This window comes from Panthera tigris, chromosome F3 (genome assembly GCF_018350195.1).
Source record: "Panthera tigris isolate Pti1 chromosome F3, P.tigris_Pti1_mat1.1, whole genome shotgun sequence".
Taxonomy (NCBI): Eukaryota; Metazoa; Chordata; class Mammalia; order Carnivora; family Felidae; genus Panthera; species Panthera tigris.
Window position 1 is genome coordinate 36151571 of NC_056678.1, and position 20591 is coordinate 36172161.

Genomic DNA, 20591 nt, shown 5'->3' on the forward strand with positions numbered 1-20591 from the left:
GACTGTGGCTCAGTTAATGATGTTTTGGCATCCAAATTGGCCATTTAAAATTTATCCCTTAGAACAAACCAAGCAACCAAAAGTAAGTTAATTTCTACTCAAACAGAAGCATTCTAATTACATTGATCACCAGTCATTGTCATGTTTAGAACAAAAGGCAAATCACGAAAGCTTTTATTGAGATCAAAGGTTAGGTTATTAAGGGAAGTCTTAATTGGTTCCCTCATTACTATTACCAATTTAATTTTTTTGTGTTCACTTGTTTGAATAACATGTGCATAACTTATTTGAATCATATAAATTAGCTAGAAAAAACTAAAAGGGTTAATTTGTACAAGAGACAGAATAATGAATAGGAAATAGAAGGGAACACCAGAGAAATTTTAATCTGATGGTTGTACCCCAAAAGTGCTTGTTAAACCTTAAACTATGTTAACATAAAGTACATTTGTCACTATAGCATCATATATATACCTAAAAATATACATACATACACAATCGTTATACTGAAATATACTGAAATATTATCTTGTTGAGCTGTTTTCTTTAGATTTTATTAATCAAATAAGTTAATTCCAATATTTTTTAGGAAAAGAGACACAACTCTGCCCACCTCCACCTCAGATACCTAATGCTCAGAATATGCTAACCACAGTGAATTATCAGGATGGAGAAAAAGTAGCTGTTCTTTGCAAAGAAAATTATCTACTTCACGGAGCAAGAGAAATTGTGTGTAAAAGTGGAAAATGGCAGTCATTACCCCAGTGTGTTGGTTAGTAGTTTATTTCTAAATAATGTTATTGAAAAAGTATTTACTAATCTTCTTTGCTTTATCTAAAGAAAAGGAAAAAGAATTTATGATTTATGTGGTGCACCGTATTTTGAAGCATTAAATTGTCATCTAGTTACTCAATGCTGTCACTTTTAAAAACTGTTTCTTTAGGAGGTATTTACAACAGTGACCGTATAAGAAAGAAGCTGGAGGTCTTTACTGGATATCCACTTTTATTAAGTGTGTTTACTTGATATGCAGCTTAAGATATAGAATGGGCAGTTGGGAGTGGTCAGGGCTAGGATGTAAACTTGGTAACTGCTAGTATATAGATGATTTCTAAAGCTACAGGACTGGATGGGATCACATGGAGAGCCCAAATGGCTAACAAAGAGAGGAGGTCGAAGGGACAGCCTTGGAGACTCTCCATTATTAGAGATCTGGGAAATGAGGAGTAGCCAGATAGTACCCAGAAAAACTAGGGAAGGCTGATAAAATGATTCTAGGACACAATTACATTGTGTGTGTTGGGGGAGGCGGGGTTCCCCCACATCCAACAAGCAACTCTTAGACACCTGCTAGGTGTCCTACAATTCAACTCAATTCTGACACTATGCAGGGCTAGCATCAGATTTCTACAGGTTAAGAACTCAGTCTTAGAAGACTGCTTCTCGTATCCACTTCAGATGCCAGTCACACATCTAGGTTGCCATCTGTGTGTTTCTGACTGACTGGCTATAGCTTGGAGGTTCCCACAACCCCCCTCCTTGTGTTTGATTAATTTGCTAGAGCAGTTTGCAGAACTCAGAGAAACATTTACTTACTAGATTATGGGTTTATTATAAAAGTATATAACTCAGGAACAGCCAGACGGAAGAGATGTATAGGACAAGGTATGGGGAAAGGGCACAAGACTTCCATGCCCTTTCCAGCCACCACTTTTCCCACATCTCCATGTATTTACCAAGAAACTCTCAGAACCTTGTCCTTTTGGGGTTTTATGGAGGCTTCATTACATAGGCATGATTGATTAAGCCATTAGCCATTGGTGATTGATTCAACCTCCAGCCCTTATCTCTTCCCCCGTAGGTCAAGATGGGAATGAAAGTTCCAACCCCCTCATCACATGGTTAGCCCTCCTGGCAACCAGGTTATCCTCTGGTGACCTACAGGTCTTATAAAAGTCATCTCACGAACATAACAGAAGACACATTTACTTCTCTCATCATTTGTGAAATTCCAAGAGTTTTAGGATCTCTGTGCCAGGAATGGGGAATAATACCAAATATTTATCATAAATCACATTATCAGAGCTGGTGTCCCAGAAGCAATATCAAGGACATACTTCAGAAGGACATGTTACACAATATCATTCAAAAGGTGGGCAAGCATGTCAAAGACTACTTAGAACTGGACGAGATGACTGATAATTGAACAATGGATTTAGGTACCTAAAGTTATTGGTAGCTCTGCTTAGAGGTATTTCAGCACTGGGAAATACCTAATTGCAGTGTGTTCCAGAGAGAATGTGGGCTGATAAAGTAAGATCAGGGATGATAGGAAACAAGTAGGTTTGCTCTAAAGGGACGAGAGAAATGAGGCAGTAGCTGGATATGGGGTGTGGATAAAGGGAAATTTTACCTTACATTGTGACATTTTCAACACATTTGTATGTCGATGAATGATTTGGTAGAGAAGGACAAATTAATACAGCCAAAAGGGACGATTCATGGTCTTTGCTGAGTTTAATGGAGAAAGAATCTAGTGCCCACGTGAAAGAGTTAGTCCGAGAAAAATACAGGAAGAGTCACTCAATGAAACAAGAAATAGAAGAAGTTATTCAGGATAAGATTATTTATTTGGCCATTTCGTATCTATATCCTTGGTGATATGTAGGAAGATAAATCAGTACAATGGAATGTATCCTAGCCATTCTTAACATGAAGTTGAAATTTTTATTGACAGAGAAAGATGCCTACGCTATTATTTGGAATTGGAAAATAAATGGAAGGCAGTAGGTCAATAATTCATTTCACAGGTACATGCTACTTGCAGAAAGTAACAGTTGTCCCAGAGAATAGAAATGGGAAGGGAGTAATTTATTTTTACCTTTCCTCTTTAAATAAAAAAATTTATGGAGGAGGTGGACAGTAGACCAGATAAGATTTACTTATCTGTTCATCACACATTAAATAAAAACTATTCCTAGTTGCATGCCCTTATAATACATATGTACTCAATACCTAAGTTTATTTGACTTATGGGTGCCCTTATAATACGTGCTCTTATAAGATATATGTACTCAGTACTTAAGTGTATTTGACTTATGGGTGAAGGGAAGCACTATAATTTTTGGTTATCAGGTTATATTGTAGAAATTATATAATGAGTTATTTGAGCTTGCAGACATCATATTAAACATCAAACATATAATATAAAGAAATGTATTTATACTAATTTATTTAAACTACATATCGGTTTTCTCTCAACACATAAATGTTATTTTCCAGAGTCAACACAATATTGTGGTTCCCCTCCACCTATTAGCAATGGAGATATCACCTCATTCCCATTAACAGTATATCCTCCAGGATCAAAAGTCCAGTACCATTGCCAGTCTTTCTATGAACTTCGGGGCTCCATAGATGTAACGTGCAGAAATGGACAGTGGTCAGAACCACCAAAATGCATAGGTGAGTTTGTCGTATTCTCCTAGAGTCTGAGATTTGATATTCATAGTAAAGCTCTCATGGACTAATTTCATAGGATGATTTTTACTTAAGTTCAGTTCAGCTGAAAACCTATCTTACATGGATTCAAGCCACTTAGCGAGTATTTGGTGGAGCTAGGAATCAGACACAGGAATCTGGTTCCAAATTTCATGTAGTTAAGCCTGAGGCTATGGTGGCCTCTCCTGTCTACAAAAAAGTGAGGGAGAAAAAAGATCAACCTCACTCTAACAGTAAAAGGACTGGTCTATCATATGTCATCAGGAAAATACTTGGTAATGTACCTTAGAATCCTGGGCATGGACAAATCTAGGTACGAAAAGAAGTTCCTTATGGTCACCACTGCCTAGGATGGCTCCTCAAATTTAACCATGTGCTTATTTTTAAAACTCAGAACAATTCCTATATCAGAGATGATGGGCTATAGAGAACATGCTGCTTAGTACTGCTGGGCATGCTATTTACTCAGGGGAATGTTACCTCTCAAAATGCTAAATTTAAAAATGAATGAGGGGACTCTGATCATGGGGGGAAGGTAATACTGCTTTCCTACAGAAATCAATGTTGCAAAAAAGTGACAACCCACTGATAATTACTTTGTGGAAAAGGAGCTCTAAATAAGAAATATAATAGCTAATATAATAGCTAGTAGAATTTTTGGTCTTATTGATAAATAATTACCTTCGAGAATATGCTAAGTGAATATTTTAAGAGATGGTTGGTTTTTATATATATTGTGCACCGTATATCTGATAGACAGAAGTAAACTTGTTTTTACTGTAATATTTAGTAAGATGTTAATACATCCGTATGCTCACACTATGCACATTTTGGAAACAATGTAAAAGAGAATCCTGAGTTGGGGAAGGAGGGTGAATAACACTGACCCTAACAGAACATTTTAATTTAATCCTGTATGGCATGTGGTTTTTAGGCATGTAAAGCACAGTAACTGAGAGCACAGACTCTGAAGTCAAACTGCCAGGGTCCATATTCTGGTTCAAAATACTCATTAAGTTATGTGACCTTGGAGAAATTACTCAGTCTTTCTGAGCCCCCATCTCCTGTTGTGTAGCTCAGGGAAATGATGCACAGTGTTTAGAGATAAGGCAAAGTACTAAGAACAGTACTGGGCAAACTCAATAAATATTAGCTTTTAATATCCTTTCATAAATTTTATTTAATTCCAAAATATTCTTAAAAGAAATGTCACTACTCTTGGAAAGGGAAAGGTATATTATTAATGATGTATTTTTTTCAATTCTTTCAGATGCATGTATAATATCTGAAGATAACATGAACAAATATAACGTGCAGTTAAGAGGAAAAGACACCAAAAAACTTTATGTAAAAACAGGGGATTTTGTTGAATTTGAATGTAAATGGCCACATAAAGCAAACACGTCAATACAGTCATTTCGGGCAATCTGTCAGGAAGGGGAAGTTGAATATCCCAGATGTGAATGAAACAAGCATTAATTTCCCTGAATATAAATTTTAAAGTAATGCTATATGTATGTTGTAAGTATGCATTATATAGGCAATTCTATAATTAATGTATTTATTCTTTCGAGTGTTGCTTATCTCAGTTTTATTTTGAACTCTGAATTTTCAGAGATTCACAAATTTATAAACCAAGAGCAACGCTTCACTTATTAGGTGGACCATATTATACCTGGGTCAAATCATAGTGCTGGGTCTCCTGTTCATATATTACCCACAGAAAGTGAGCATGTGCCTCAATTCAGTACTTTGTCCCATCTAACCTCTTCTAATTGTCTAAAATGTATAAGACAACTTCAAGGCTTTCCATCTTTCTATCACATCATAAAATATAAAAACTGTAGGGTGCCTGGGTGGCTCAGTCCGTTAAACATCCGACATTGGCTCAGGTCATGATCTCACATTTCATTAAGTTCGAGGCCCGCGTCGAGCTCTGTGCTGACAGCTCAGAGCCTGGAGCCTGCTTTGGACTCTGTGTCTACCCTCTCTCTGCTCCTTCCCTGCTCACTCTCTGTCTCCCTCTTTCTAAAAAATAAATAAACATTAAAAAAATGTTTCCTAAATACAAAAACTGTCACCTTTTATGCTTGTAGCAAGCATTAGTAAATATTAAAAAGTCCTCTGATGGGAGGCTGATTACTCATCAAATACTAAATACACCATCTTCCACAAATGGGTGGAAGACTAAAATTTTTACAAATCCTAGTGCAGAACTTCTATTATAGTCAAGATGTGATACATGCATACAAAAAGGTAACCATAAATGAAAATTATTAGGTTACAATAGTGCATCTATAGGATTATCTAGATATGCATACTTAAAAAAGATTGAGAGTAAACACAAAGTTTGGCTGTAATAATTCTATGTGGTCTGTGGTTTCAGAAATTAGAATACTTGTAAATTTTTATATTCCTACATTTTATAATTTTTCATTTTGAATTATATTACTTTTACAGTTAGATGAGAGTTATCAAGAACTGTGATTAGAGACCAAGAAAGTAGAAGATTGAGAGTATAAGAACTCTGTGCTGTGGGCCAGGAGGCTGACTTCATACCAAAGCTCCGTTATTTTTTGATGTACCATAGTTTGGGGAAATACTGAACAGGAACTTTTAGAAATGTCCTTTGCATGTTCCTGTATTTTAGGTAGCATAGTATAGTTAAAACATTTTTTTGGCCAGCAAGTTTTTTTTAAGTATCTATGAAAATGGTGACAACAATTTCTTAAAAGCTTCATGACTAGAGATACAGCAATAGATTTTTAGATAAGACATCAAAACAAACAATCAAGAAATAGAGAAATTGGACTTTATCAAGACTAAAAACCCTCATTCTTTAAACAATGCTAATAAGAAAATGAAAGCATGCAGATATAATCGGAAAAAATAGCTGCAAATTATATATCTGATAAGGGACTCGTATCCAGAATTAAAGAACTCTTACGAGTGAAAATAGAAAGACAGCCTGATTTTAAAATGAGCAAAAGGTCTAAACAGACATTTCTCCAAAAAAGATGTACGAATGGCCAAAAAACACATGAAAAGATACCTAACACCATCAATCATTAAGTAACTAAATCAAAATCTCCATGAGATAGTACTTCCCACCCACTAGGATGGCTATAATCAGTCAGATGGTAACAACTATTGTTAAGCATGTGGAAAAATTAGAACACATATACACTACTGATGGGAATGTAAAGCAATACGCCCAATTTGGAAAATAATTTGGAAGTTCTTTGAAAGGTTGAAATAGAGTTATCATAGACTCAGTAGTCTACTCCTAGATATATACCAAAAGAAAGACAAACATATATCACACAAGCACTGTAACATGAATGTCTTAGCAGAATTATTCATAATAGCCCCAAAATAGAAACAACCCAGATGCTTGTCAATATACACAAAACATGCATCTTACATACTATTATTTGGTTATAACAAAGGAATAAAGTGCTATCAAATGCCACAGCATGGATGAACCTCAGAATCTTTATGTTAAGTGAGAAAAGCCAGTCACGAAGACGACGTATTATGTGATTCCATTTGTAGGTTATGTCCAGAATAGACAGGTGTAGAGGGGACAGAAGGTAGGTCGATGGTTGCTTAGGGCTGGAGTAGGGAGGCAGGGGCTGATAGTTAACAGTGACAATGTTCTAAAATTGATTGTGGTGATGAGTGTACAACTCTGTGATTATACAACAAAACATTGAATATACATTTTGAATGGGTGAATTGTATGATGTGTGAATTATATCTCAATAAAGTGTTCTAAAAACTGTGGCCAACATTTCAAAATCAGGACAAACACTGGTAATTAAAAAATAAAATAAAAAATTAAGACCATATCAGAATTTATAATGAATTTATTTATTTATTTATTTTTAAGTTTTTTAATGTTTATTTATTTTTGAGAGAGAGAAAAACAGAGTGCAAGTAGTAAAGGGGCAGAGAAAGAGGAAGACACAGAAGTGGAAGCAGGCTCCGGGTTCTGAGCTGTCAGCACAGAGACCAACCTGGGGCTCGAACTCACCAACCTCAAGATCATGACCGGAGCCAAAGTCAGACGCCCAACCAACTAAGTCAACCAGGCACCCCTATAGTGAATTTATACTAACTCAAAGATTGATGGGGTTGAATAAAAAAGTAAAAAGTTGGAACCCACAGTGGTTATCTATTAAAACAGCTGACTTCTTGGATAGGAGAAAGGCAGGCAGAAGTTTTATTTTTCCTCCTCCAGTTTGAGGAGGAAATCTTAAAAGGAAACTGCTAACTTAAAATGTTTAGAATGATAAAATACATACACAATATTTTACTTAGGGGCACGTGGGTGGCTCAGTCGGTTGAGATTCCAACTTTGGCTCTTGTCATGATCTTGTGATTGATTCATGGGTTTGAGCCCTGCATTGGGCTTGCTGCTGTTAGTGAAGAACCTGCTTTGGATCTTCTGTCCCCCCACCCCGCCCTCTCTCTCGGCCTCTTCCCTGCTTGCGCTGTCTCTCGCAAGAATAAAAATAAAAATCTTTATAAAAATATTTTATTTAGAGCACAATACATAGCAGTATTTTAAACTTAGATATTCTTTCTCAGTTTCTGAGAATTTCTTTCTCAAACTATTTTGTGGCACGTAATTCTAAGGAAGTTGTTTGAGTAGCAGTATAGTACTTGATAAGATGTGCTATTCTTAGCTTACTACTCTCTTCCAAGATGTGAAGAAATTAAAAAAAAATACAAAAGGAGTATAAGACTGGCAATTCCAGAAAGCATTCCTTTATAGACAGTTGTCAGATGAGTAAATTATGTGATATACAAATAACTAGAAGAATGTGAGCTAAACCCATTCTCAAGGGAAAAGACAGGTAACTGATATTGACTATAAGATGATCCAGATATTGGAATAGAGAAGTATTTTAAACAAGAATTATAGCTATTCTAAAGGAAATAATAAAAAAATATGCTCTCGATGAGTAAAAACATAAGACATTAGTGGAAAAATAGAAACTATAAAAGAGAAAGAAATTCTAGAACTTATAATTCAACATCTGAAGAAAAACTTCATGGGGGAGACTTAAGATAGATGGAATTGACAAAAGATAGTGAGCATAAAAATAGATGGAAATAATGGAAATAAACAATGGAAATAATCCAATCTAAAGAAAAAAGAAAAATAATTATAAACTGAGTGTGGGAACAGTTGGTTGGACAATAGAAAAATGAAATGTGTAAATGGAGGCTAATAAGGAATGGAGAAAGGAGGAATATGTAAGAAGAAATATTTGAAGAAGCCAGATCATCAGTTCCTCAAATTAGATGACTGGCATAACTATATGGGATCTAAAAAATTAATAAAGTCAATGCAAGAAAAATAAAAAGAAAATATATTAAATACAAACTACCAAAAACTAACGATAATGAGAGAATCTTGAAAACAACCATTAACTAATGATGCATTACATACAGGGGAAAAATAATTTCAATGAAGGCTGGTTTCTTATTGGCAGATATGGAGGCTGGAAGATAATGGAAAACAGTTTTTCAGTGCTAAAATCAAATATTCTGAACTCAAAATATTATGTCTAGTGAAAAATTCCTTCAAGAAGAAAAGCAAAATTGGCACATTTTTAGAACAAAAGAAAATGAAAATAATTAACTAGGAAAAGTCATTGCCAGGAGACCTACACTATCAGAAATAGGTGTGTATCTGGGAGCCTGGGTGGCTCAGTCAACTGGGCGCCTGACTTCACCTCAGGTCATGATCTCACTGTTGTGGGTTCGAGCCCCACATTGGGCTCTGTGCCGACAGCTCAGAGCCTGGAGCCTGCTTCGGATTCTGTGTCTCCCTTTCTCTCTGCCCCTCCCCTGCTCACACACTCTCTCTCTCTCCTTCAAAAATAAACATTAAAAAAAAAGAAGAAATAGGTGTGCATCTGACATGAATTCTCAGGTATATTCTCTTCCTTCTCAGGGTTTTTTCCTCATAACTAACCTTCAGTCACCTGGTTTGAGAAAGAAAACATGAGCTACTTTTGCAAACCAGAAGCTCCTCTCAGGTGTCTCCAAACCCCTCTATTCTATTACTAACTGTAGGTTTTTCTCTCTTGAAGTGCATTCTACTTGAAAAATAATGTCAAAGAACAAAGAAGTGGTATACAACTAAATTAAGTCTAAGTGGTTTTCTTAACCAGACTTCCCTCTGGGAGTGAGCAAAACTCTTCTAACCTGAAAAGCCTTCTTGACATTTCTAAACTTAATAAACTAATACTTTCCCCCATCTTTAAAAAATTTTTTTATTATAAACAATATTTTTTAATGTTTATTTTTGAGTGAGTGAGAGAGAGAGAGAGAGAGAGACAGACAGACCAAGTGCGAGTGGGGGGCAGGGACAAAGAGAGGGGGAGACACAGAATCCAAAGCAGGCTCCAGGCTCTGAGCTGTCAGCACAAAACCTGAAGCAGGGCTCAAACTCACGAACCATGAGATCATGACCTGAGCCGAAGTCGAACACTTACCTGACTGAGCCACTCAGCTGCCCTGTTTTCCTCCTATCTTTAAATGCCCAGTATTTATTTCCTTTCTTCATACCTCCCCTTAAAAGTCTTATTATGCCCAAACTCTTTCGCAATCAACCTCAAATCTCCTGCCTCTCTCTTCTTTTGAAGGTCTAGTCTAACAAATTTCCATATGGAAGAAACTTATCCATCAGTCTTCTCTATCCCAGTACTTAAGCAGCCAAGCGTTGTGGAGAAAACTAAATAGGCAGATGGGTATCTCTCAAAATTCATGATCATTATGTTTTACCACTGCTAAATAATCCCATTCTATTTTATTTTTGTCTGCCTAATACCCTCCACTCTCGTTTGGATTAAGGCTTTGCACCCTTGACAAAATTACCGGACATGTCACATGACTGTCTCATTACCAGGTCTTAACACTCCAGCCTCTTTGCTTTCTTTTTGTGTGTTTGTGTACATTGAAAAATAAGAATATGATAGAATAGGGACTTCCACAATTTTGAACTAAAATGATGTCGCTGGCAACATAAACAAGTACACTTAAAGATGTATGTAGTTGAATGGTTTAAATAGTGATTAGAAACTTATTACATTCTTTGACTAGGATAGAGCTCTGAATGTGCGAAAAGAAAAAGTACTACTCATAATAACGGTAAAATTATGTTAATAAAACAAAGTTTGGAGTTCTGGTCTGATCTGATGTTGGAAGAGCCTGAACTCATCTTCTCCACACGAAATCGCTACCTACTGAGAGAGCAATTCCTCCTGAAGAAGAACTGGGGGTTGACGGCACAGCTTCTGCACAACCAAAGACAGAGAGACCACACAGAATGGCAAGAGAGAAAGAGATCAGTAACAAAGGGAACTAACCCCGCCCCCCCGCCCCCCCCCCCCCCCCCCCCCCCCCCAGCCCTACAAACTGCCTCATAGTGTCAGTGGGGACGGACACTATGAGAGATCAGATTTGCCAGCCCTGGGACACAGAGAAAAGCCTAAGTTGAAAGAGCAACTAGTATTTAAAGGAACTAGGCCTGAACCTTGCCAAGTGGTGAGACAGCTGCCGGCACTCTCCCTGGGTTGGAGAGGCTGGACGTGCCATGGTTTCTGTTCCTCTTTCACCTTGATAGTGCAGATGGGTGAAGGGTTCTGGGCGCCATAACTGGCCTGCCACCTCAGTGAGCTGCAGTCCCTGATGCACCCCAGGCCCAGACACTCTGGTGCACAGGAAAAAAAATCCTTGGTTTCAAAGAGCAAGTAGAACGTAAGGGAACTAGCCCTAGAAATCCACTAAATGGCAGGGGAGCTACTGGAACTCTCTCCGTAGAGCTGCCCATTGCCACAGTCTGTGTTCCCTGTCCACCTTGCCATCATGGTTGAGGTAAGATCCAAGCACCACAGCAAACCTACTGCCTCAGGGAGCCCCTGGCTCTTAGCCCACACTGGCCCTAGCCATCCTACCAAAGCAGCCCCGCAAGGCACACATCGGGACACCCCCGGTCAGAGCTCACTACAGCTCTAGCCATCACACCAAAATGACACAGATACAAAGCATCCCAGAACACTCCAGGCCCACATCACTTTGGGTCCAGGTGGCTTGCAAAGGCACCCCTCAGTGCAGAGCACTGCTGTACCTCCCGGCTCATGCCCGCTTTGGCTCTAGCCACCCTGCCAAGGTACTCCTTGCACAGAGCACCCAGGAACACCCCAGCCTGTGCTTGCCTTGGTTGCACCTTGGAACCCCAACCTGTACCCTGCTTTGGCTTCAACTGCCCTGCCAGGATGATCCCTGTACTGAGTACCCTTGTCACCCCAGCTTGCATGCACTTCAGTTTCAGCTGTCCTCTGCATGTGCCCTCTGAGTAGAAAGCCCCAGGAATACCTCAGCCCATGCCCACTTTAGCTATAACCAGGATGCCCCCTGCATGGGGCACCTCAGGATTGCCTATCCCATAACCCAACTCAACTCCAGGTATCCCATTGGATGCCTTTCATGTGGATTGCCCCAGATTCCCTGGCCCATGCCCTGCCTTGGCTCTAGCCACTTTGCCAGGGTGCCTTCTGCATGGTGAGCCCCAGAATACCCCAGTTTGTACCCAGTTCAACTTCAGCTATCCTGCAAGGGTACCCTCTGTGCTGAGAATCCAAGGACCACCCTGGCCCATGCCCACTTCAGCTTTATGTCCTACCAGGGTTCCCTATGCTCAAAGAGCCCCAGGACCACCCAGGCCCACATACACTTCAGCTCAGGCCATCACACCAAGGAAGTCTCAGCACAGAGTGCCCCAGAATCCCCAGCCCACACCAGACACAGCTCCAACCAACCAGCAAAGTCACCAAATACACAGTCTGCATGGGGGAGTACCATACACAAGACCATTCCTTCAAGTTTAGGAGAAGTAGCTGTTCCATCTAATTCAAAGATTCAAAAACAGAAAGTCAGGTAAAATGGGGAGATAGAGGAATGTGCCCCCAACAAAAGAACAAGACAAAAACCTGGAAAAAGAACTAAGCAAAACAGAGATAAGCAGTATGCCTGACAAGGATTTTAAAGTAATGATTGTAAAGATGCTCACCAGCCTGGAGAAAAGACTGCAAGATCTTAGTGAGGTCTTCAGCAGAGAGATAAAAAAGAATTAATCAGAGTTGAAAAATGCAACAATTGAAATGAAAAACACATTGGAGAGAATCAATAGTAGAGGAGCAAATGCAGAAGAACGTATCAACAATCTAGAAGACAGGGTAATAGAAAGTACTCAATCTGAATAACAAAAAGAAAAGAATTTCAGAAAATGGGGTTATGTTAAAGGATCTCTTGGACAACATCAAGTGAACAAACATTTGTGTTGCAAGAGTACCAGAAAGAGAAGAGGGAGAGTAAAGGAGGCAGAAAATTCATTTGAAGAAATACTAGCTGAAAACTTTCCTAACCTGGGGAAGGAAACAGACATCCAGGTTTAGGGGGCACAGAGAATCCAAAACAAGATGAACCCAAGGAGGTCCACACCACAACACATAATAATTAAAATGTCACAGGTTAACAATAAAAAGAGAATTTTGAAAACAGTGAAATAGAAGCAAAAAATCACATACAAGAGAAGCCCCATAAGATATCAGCCGATTTTTTAGCAGAAAACCTTTGTAGGTCAGAAAGGAGAGGCATGATATAGTCAAAGAGGTGAAAGGGAAAAAATTACAACCAAGAATATGCTACCCAGCAAGGCTATCATTCAGAATTGAAGGAGAAACAGAGCTTCCCAGAGAAACCAAAGTGAAAGGATTTAATCGCCACTAAACTTTTTCTACCAGAAATGTTAAAAGGACTTCCTTAAGTGCAAACGTAAAGGCCATAATCAGAGGTAAGAAAATTACTTTAAAATTATATAAAATATAACTACACTTATATAAAACATGGAGGAGAGAGTAAAAAAGAAGTTCTTTTAGAATGAGTTCAAACTAAACTATCAACTTAACAGTATATAAGTATGTAACAGACTGTTACATACCTAGGATCATATATTTGACCCTCATGGCCAATACAAACCCCAAACCTATAATAGATACACAAAATATAAAGACAAATAAAGTCAAGGATAACAACACAGAAAGTCATCACTCATGAGGAAAAAGAGAAAAAAGAAAGAGAGAAAGAAAGAAAGAAAGAAACAGAAGGGGGGAAGGAAGAGGGGAAGGAAGAGGGGGAGGAAGAGGAAGAAGAGGAGGAGAAGGAGGAGGAGGAGGAGGAGTGGAAGGGGCAAGGGGAAGTGGAAGGAGAAGAAGAAAAGAACAGAGAACTACAAAGGCAACCAGAAAATAGTTAAGAAAATGAAAATAAGTACATACCTATCAATATTTACTTTATTGATGGTTATTTATTTTTGAGAGAGATAGAGCATGACCAGTAGAGGGGCAAAGAGAGGGAGACACAGAATCTGAAGCAGGCTCTAAGCTCTGAGTGGTCAGCACAGAGCTGGATATGGGGCTTGAACTCAAGAGCTGTGAGGTCATGACTTGAGCTGAAGTCAGACACTCAACCAACTGAGCCACCCAGGTGCCCCAATACCTATCAAGAATTACTTTAAATGTAAATGCTCTGAATATTCCAATCAAAGACATGGGGTGATGGAACAGGTAAACAAGAGCCCTCTCTGTGCTGCTGTGAGAGACTCACTTCAGACCTAAAAACACACAGAGTAAAAGTGAAAGGATAGAAAAAGATACAGTAGGCAAATAGAAGGAAAAAAAAAGCCATGTAGCAATACTTATATTAGACAAGAGACTTTAAAACAAAGGTTATAATAAGAGACAAAGAAAAGCATTACATAATGATAAAGGGGTCAATCCACAAAAGGATATAACAATTACAAATATCTATACATCCAACATTGCAGCATCTAAATACATAAGGCAAATATTAACAGAAATAAAGGGAGAAATTGACAATATGGCTGTAATCTGGGACTTCAACACACCACTACATCAATGGATAGATAATCCAGGCAGAAAATCAATCAGGAAACTGTGTCTTTGAACAGCACATTAGACCAGAGGGACTTAACACATATACAGAACATCCATCTAAAAACAACACAATATACAGTCTTTTCAAGTGCACATGGAGTCATCTCAAAGACAGATCAGATGTTAAGCAACAAAACAAGTCTCAATAAACTTAAGAGGATGAAAATCATATCATGTACCTTTTCTCACCACAATGGTGTAGAACAAGAAATGAATCACAAGGAAAAAGCTGGAAAAAAATACAAACACAAGGAAGCTAAACACCATGCTACTAAACAGCCAATAAGTCAATGAAAAAATCAAAGAGGAAATAAAAAAAAATACACAGAGACCAATGAAAATGAACACACAACAGTCTAAAATGTTTGGGATGTAACAAAAGCAGTTCTGAAAGGGAAATCTTTAGTGATATAGACTTACCTCAAGAAACAAGAAAAATCTAATAAACAACTTAAACTTACACCTAAAGGAACTAGAAAAAGAACAACAAACAAAGCCCAAGGTTAGCAGAAGGAAGGAAATAATAAAGATAAAAGTAGAAACAGATGAAATAGGAAAGAAAGAAAGAAAGAAAGAAAGAAAGAAAGAAAGAGAAAAAAAGAGGAAGAAAGAAAGAGGAAGAAAGAAAGAAAGAAAGAAGAAAGGAAGAAAGAAAGAAAGAGGAAGAAAGAAAGAAAGAAAGAAAGAGGAAGAAAGAAAGAAAGAAAGAAAGAGGGAGGAAGAAAGAAAGAAAGAAAGAGAAAGAAAGAGGAAGGAAGAAAGAAAGAAAGAAAGAAAGAGGAAGAAAGAGGAAGAAAGAAAGAGGGAGAAAGAAAGAGGAAGAAAGAAAGAAAGAAAGAAAGAAAGAAAGAAGAAAGGAAGAAAGAAAGAAAGAGGAAGAAAGAAAAAGAAAGAAAGAGGAAGAAAGAAAGAGGAAGAAAGAAAGAGGAAGAAAGAAAGAAAGAGGGAGGAAGAAAGAAAGAGAAAGAAAGAGGAAGAAAGAAAGAAAGAAAGAAAGAAAGAGAAAGAGAGAAAGAGGAAGAAAGAAAGAAAGAGAAAGAAAGAGGGAGAAAGAAAGAAAGAGGAAGAAAGAGGAAGAAAGAGGAAGAAAGAAAGAAAGAAAGAGAACAAGGAAGAAAGGAGGAAAGAAAGAAAGAAAGAAAGAAAGAAAGAAAGAAAGAAAGAGATAAGATCAATGAAACCAGGGAGCCAGTTCTTTGAAAAGGTAAACAAAATTGATAAGCCTTAGCCATACACATCAAGAAAAAAAAAAGAGGAAAAAAATAAATAAAATCAGAAACAAAAGAAAAGTAACAACTGACACCACAAAGGATTTTAAGAGACTATTATGGGGAATTATATGCCAGCACATTGGACAACCTCGAAGAAATGGATAAATTCCCAGAAACATACAATCTTCCAAAGTGAATCAGAAGAAATAAAAAATCAATTATTAGTAACGCAATTGAATCAGTAATCAAAAAGCTCCCAACAAACAAAAGCCCAGGACCAGATAGATTCATACTCGAATTCTACAAAAGAGTTAATACCTATTCTCCTCAGAGTATTCCAAAACAGAAGAGGAAAAAACCTTCCAACTACATTCTATGAGGCCAGCATTACCCTGAAACCAAAGTCAAGGACACTAAAAAAGGAGAAAATTACAGGTCAATATCCCTGATAAACATAGATGCAAAATCCTCACCAAAATATTAGTAAATCACGTTGAACAATACATCAACAAATCATTCAGCACAATCAGGTGGGATTTATTCTGGGGATGTAAGGATGGTTAAATATTGGCAAATCAACTTGATATACCGTATCAACAACACAAAGGATAAAAATCATATGTTTATCTCAATAGATAAAGACTAAGCATTTGATACAATTCTACATCTGTTTATGATAAAAACTCTCCACAAAGTGGACTTAGAGGAATCTATCTCAAAATAATAAGGGCTATATATGAAAAACCCATAGCTAACATCATACTTAACGGTGCCACTGTAGAAAACAATATGCAGTTTACCCAAAAAATTAAAAATAGGAATACCATATGATCCAGTAGTTCCAATTCTGGATATTTGCCCAAACAGGAAACCTAATTTGAAAAGATATTTACATCCTTATGTTTATTGCAGTATCATTTTCAATACCCAAGATAAGGAATATGGAAGGAACCCAAGCGTCCATTGATCGATGAATGGATAAACAAGATGTGGTATATGTATATGTGTCTTATATAGTTCTAGGGCCTAGATGGTATTATGTTAAGTGAAATAAGTCAGACAGAGAAAGGCAAATACCATATGATTTCATTTACATGTGGAATCTAAAACACAAAGAAACAAAAGGCAGAAACAGACCTTCAAATACAGAAAACAAACAGTTGCCAGAGGGGAGGATGGTGGGGAGATGGGCAAAATGGGTGGAGGGGAGTGGGAGGTATAGACTTCCAGTCATGGAATGAATAAATCATGGGGATAAAAGGCATAGCATAGGTAATATAGTCAATGGTATTGTAATAGCATTGTTATGGTGACAGATGGGAGCTATATTTGTGGTGGGCATAGCATAATGTATAGATTTTTCCAATCACTGTGTTGTATACCTGAAACTAATGTAACATTGTATGTCTGCTATGAGTCAATTAAAAAAAATTAAGGCTGAGATATACATGTGTTCCCTGAATTTTCCAGATTAGAATAAACTGAATAATGGGGTAAGAAGTTGATTTGCAGTGAGTTGAGGCATTATTTACTCGATATCATTTCTTGTTATTTATATTTGTGCTTTATTATCTCTCTATTCATCTTTCTCTTTGGCTACTTTTTTTAAAAGCTCAATTTTTATTTACTTATTGTCTGTATGTTTCCTATTTTATTAAGGTTTGTATTTCCTTGTGTTAATTTCTTCTTTTTAAAATTTTATTTATTGTTCTTCCTCCAGCTTTTAGATTTGGCTGTTTAGTCCATTTTTAAAAACATTAATTGATATATATATTTAAGCTGATATTTTCTCTGAGCATTGTTTTATCTATAGCCCATAAAGTCTGATAGGTAATGTTTTCATGTTTTCTAGAAATTCGGCAGTTTTAGTTCATATTTCCATTTAAACCCAACCTGTCGAATAGAAAGTTTGTACATCCTTAGGAGAACGGCCCCTTTTATTTTGCTTAAGTTGTAAATGTATTGCATATAACCAGAGAATTTTGCTTATATTAGTCTATTTGGAATTTAATTAGAATTTTTTATGGCCTAATGTATGTGACCAGTATTCATGACTGCTTCACATTCACTGTTATTTAGGTACAAAATTAACATAAATTTATAAGATATACCTTATTGACCGCTTGTTAGAGTGTTCTATATTCGTTACTTATATTTTGTTCACTTGAAGTATTTTAAGCTAAAAAATTTACTTCCTTGCCTTCTTACTGCCTGTCTGACATACTTCCTGCTTCTAGTTACTCCCACAAGCTTCAGACAATGTCTATTGGTCTCTATCGTGAGAAACAATAAAATTAGCTTACAATCTTTTCCTTTCGCTTCTTCCCTCCTTCTCCTCCATCACCTGATTTTATTTCATGTTAAGATCTTTCTTGGCATTTATATTTGTTCTTTTAAATATATTTAGAATTCTATTTCACTTCTGCTTTAAATTATATTATTTGATTTCCACCTGTAACCTATGAAGGAAGGAATTAAGGAAGAAAAAAAACAGAAGGAAGGTAGAAAGGAAGTGAGGAAGATAAAAACAATTGAAAAGTCCGTTAATGAGAGATTACTTAAATAAATTATGTTACCTCCAGCTCTTGAAATACTATTTAGATCTTATAACAAATGAGATCAATCCATGTGTGTTGATATGGGGATAGGTCTATCATATACCAAGCAAAATTGAAAGTCTTAGGGGGCGCATGGGTGGCTCAGCTGGTTGAGCACTAGACTCTTGACTTTGGCTCAGGTCACGATCTCAGGGCTTGTGAGTTTGAGCCCCGGCGTCCGACTCTGTGCTGACAGTGTAGGGTCTGCTTGGGATTCTCTCTCTCTTTCTTTCTCTCTCTCTCTCTCTCTCTCTCTCTCTCTCTCTCAAAATAAATAAATAAACTCTTTAAGGAATGATTTGAAGTTTTCTTCCAATAAATGGCATATAGAAAAAACAAGTCTTTATTTTCTCCTTTTTCAGTTTTTTTTTTTTTTTTTTTTGAATGCTTCGTGTTGGAGGTGGAAGGAAAAGACAGGAGACTGGTCACATCAGTGTTGGGCCTCTGGGGAGTGCTACTGGGTCCTCCAATGTGCACCCATATCACCAAACACGGGTGCGCTCCTGCACTAAGGAACCTGAGATGGGTAAGTTCTGAATAGGCTGTCACAGCTGTGGCATAGCACAGGGGGGTCTGCGGGGTGCCTGGTTCTCAATGCTTGCGGGGCTCCTGGCCTCCAGGAGTAACAGGAACGAAGACCAAATCATGACGGGAGGTCTCCCACTGTGCTACTGCCCTACCATGGGTTCCCTTCTGCGGGCCTTATAAGGTGCATTTAAAGACTAAAGTATATAAAACACAACGTGGTGTGCATCTAAAGAGTAAAACAATTCATTGGGGCGCCTGGGTGGCTCAGTCGGTTGAGCGTCTGACTTCAGCTCAGGTCATGATCTGACGGTTCGTGAGTTCGAGCCCCGCGTCAGGCTCTGGGCTGATGGCTCAGAGCCTGGAGCCTGCTTCCGATTCTGTGTCTCCCTCTCTCTCTGCCCCTCCCCCATTCATGCTCTCTCTCTGTCTCAAAAATAAATAAACATTAAAAAAAAATTTTTTAAAAAGAGTAAAACAGTTCATGAGAAAATAAAAATCAAGTATATAAAAACAAATTAAAATTCTTGTTGGTTGAAACCTTGCATATTGTCTAATGATTAGTCCTCAGTTTACGTTTCAGAAGTATATTAGGCAAACCATTTTTCAGTTTCGGTTAGACTTTTTACATTTCTCATGCTCTCCATTTTTCCTCCAAAGGAATCATGCTAAGTTTCCCTGAATTCATTTATTTAAGTTTATTTATTTTGAGAGAGAGAGATGGAGAGAGCATGAGAGGGGCAGAGAGAGAGGGAGAGAGAGAATCCCAAAGAGGTTCCACACTGTCCGTGCAGAGCCTGAGCTGCACGTGAGTTCACGACCTGAGCCAAAATCAAGAGTTAGACGCTTCACCAACTGAGCCGCCCAGGAGCCCCTCCCTGAATTCAGTTTTAATGTGTGATGTTCTCTAGGGTTTCGATCTCTCATTATGAAGAAACAGAGATATCTATGAACTTCTCCCTTTGAAAAATTAGTTTCTCTCTGCACCACCAGGCAGTGCCCTTTTAAACTGTGGGCTACCCTAGGGCAATCACCTTGTTAGGGACTCTTTGATCGTGGACTCATCTGTCCTACATTGCAGGGGTGGCAAATCATGTCAACACTGTTTGCTTTCATATTCATTATGCTAAAGACAATCTTGCAACATGAAGCTCTCTAAAAAGCAAACTGGTCATTATGGTAACATTATTCTCAGCACATCACACATCACATCGCATTGAAGTGATCATTCATTGAAACGGTTACAGCTTGCCAGATCACCTTGTTGGATTGTGCTTGCTTATCCCCTCACCCTCTGACTTGTTCCGAGTTTCTCTGGTCTCCTCCATCCTTCAACTTCTCTGCCCACATATCCCTTCCACATGCCCAGCAGTGACTTCCCTTCCTTCACAGAGGAGACAGAAATTATGTGACATGAATCACCTCCCAGCCAAGAGCCACCCTCCACTTGGGTCTTGGGTCCCATCTCTTCTCACTTTTGCAAGAATCCTCTGCAATTTGTTATGCAATATTTTCTCAGTATTTTCCAACCTGTCCTTCTTTACTGACCCATTCCCATTTAATGAAAACATGCTCTGATTTCTTCCATTCCATTAAAAAAACAAACCCTTCTTTATCCCTCCCTCCCCCTCCAGGCCAACCTACCTCTCTCCCCTTCACTGTCACACTTACTGCCCAGCTCACTACAGTCACGTCTCTGTTTTTTGTACCTTAGATTTATCCCT

At 37.9% G+C, this 20591-nt stretch overlaps 2 protein-coding genes across 3 annotated transcripts in view; one reads left to right on the plus strand and one right to left on the minus strand.

Annotated features, from left to right (window-relative positions):
* CFHR5 (complement factor H related 5) overlaps positions 1-4968 on the plus strand; it is a 31143-nt gene extending 26175 nt beyond the window's left edge. Inside the window, exons 8-10 of one of the 2 annotated variants that reach the window (XM_015543868.2) lie at positions 590-772; positions 3283-3465; positions 4772-4968. In XM_015543868.2, the coding sequence (XP_015399354.1) occupies positions 590-772; positions 3283-3465; positions 4772-4968 (563 nt within the window). The remainder of the gene's footprint in view (positions 1-589; positions 773-3282; positions 3466-4771) is intronic. The other variant, XM_042975930.1, reaches the window with a different exon arrangement.
* F13B (coagulation factor XIII B chain) overlaps positions 1-20591 on the minus strand; it is a 57611-nt gene that overhangs the window by 2363 nt on the left and 34657 nt on the right. The window lies entirely within an intron of this gene.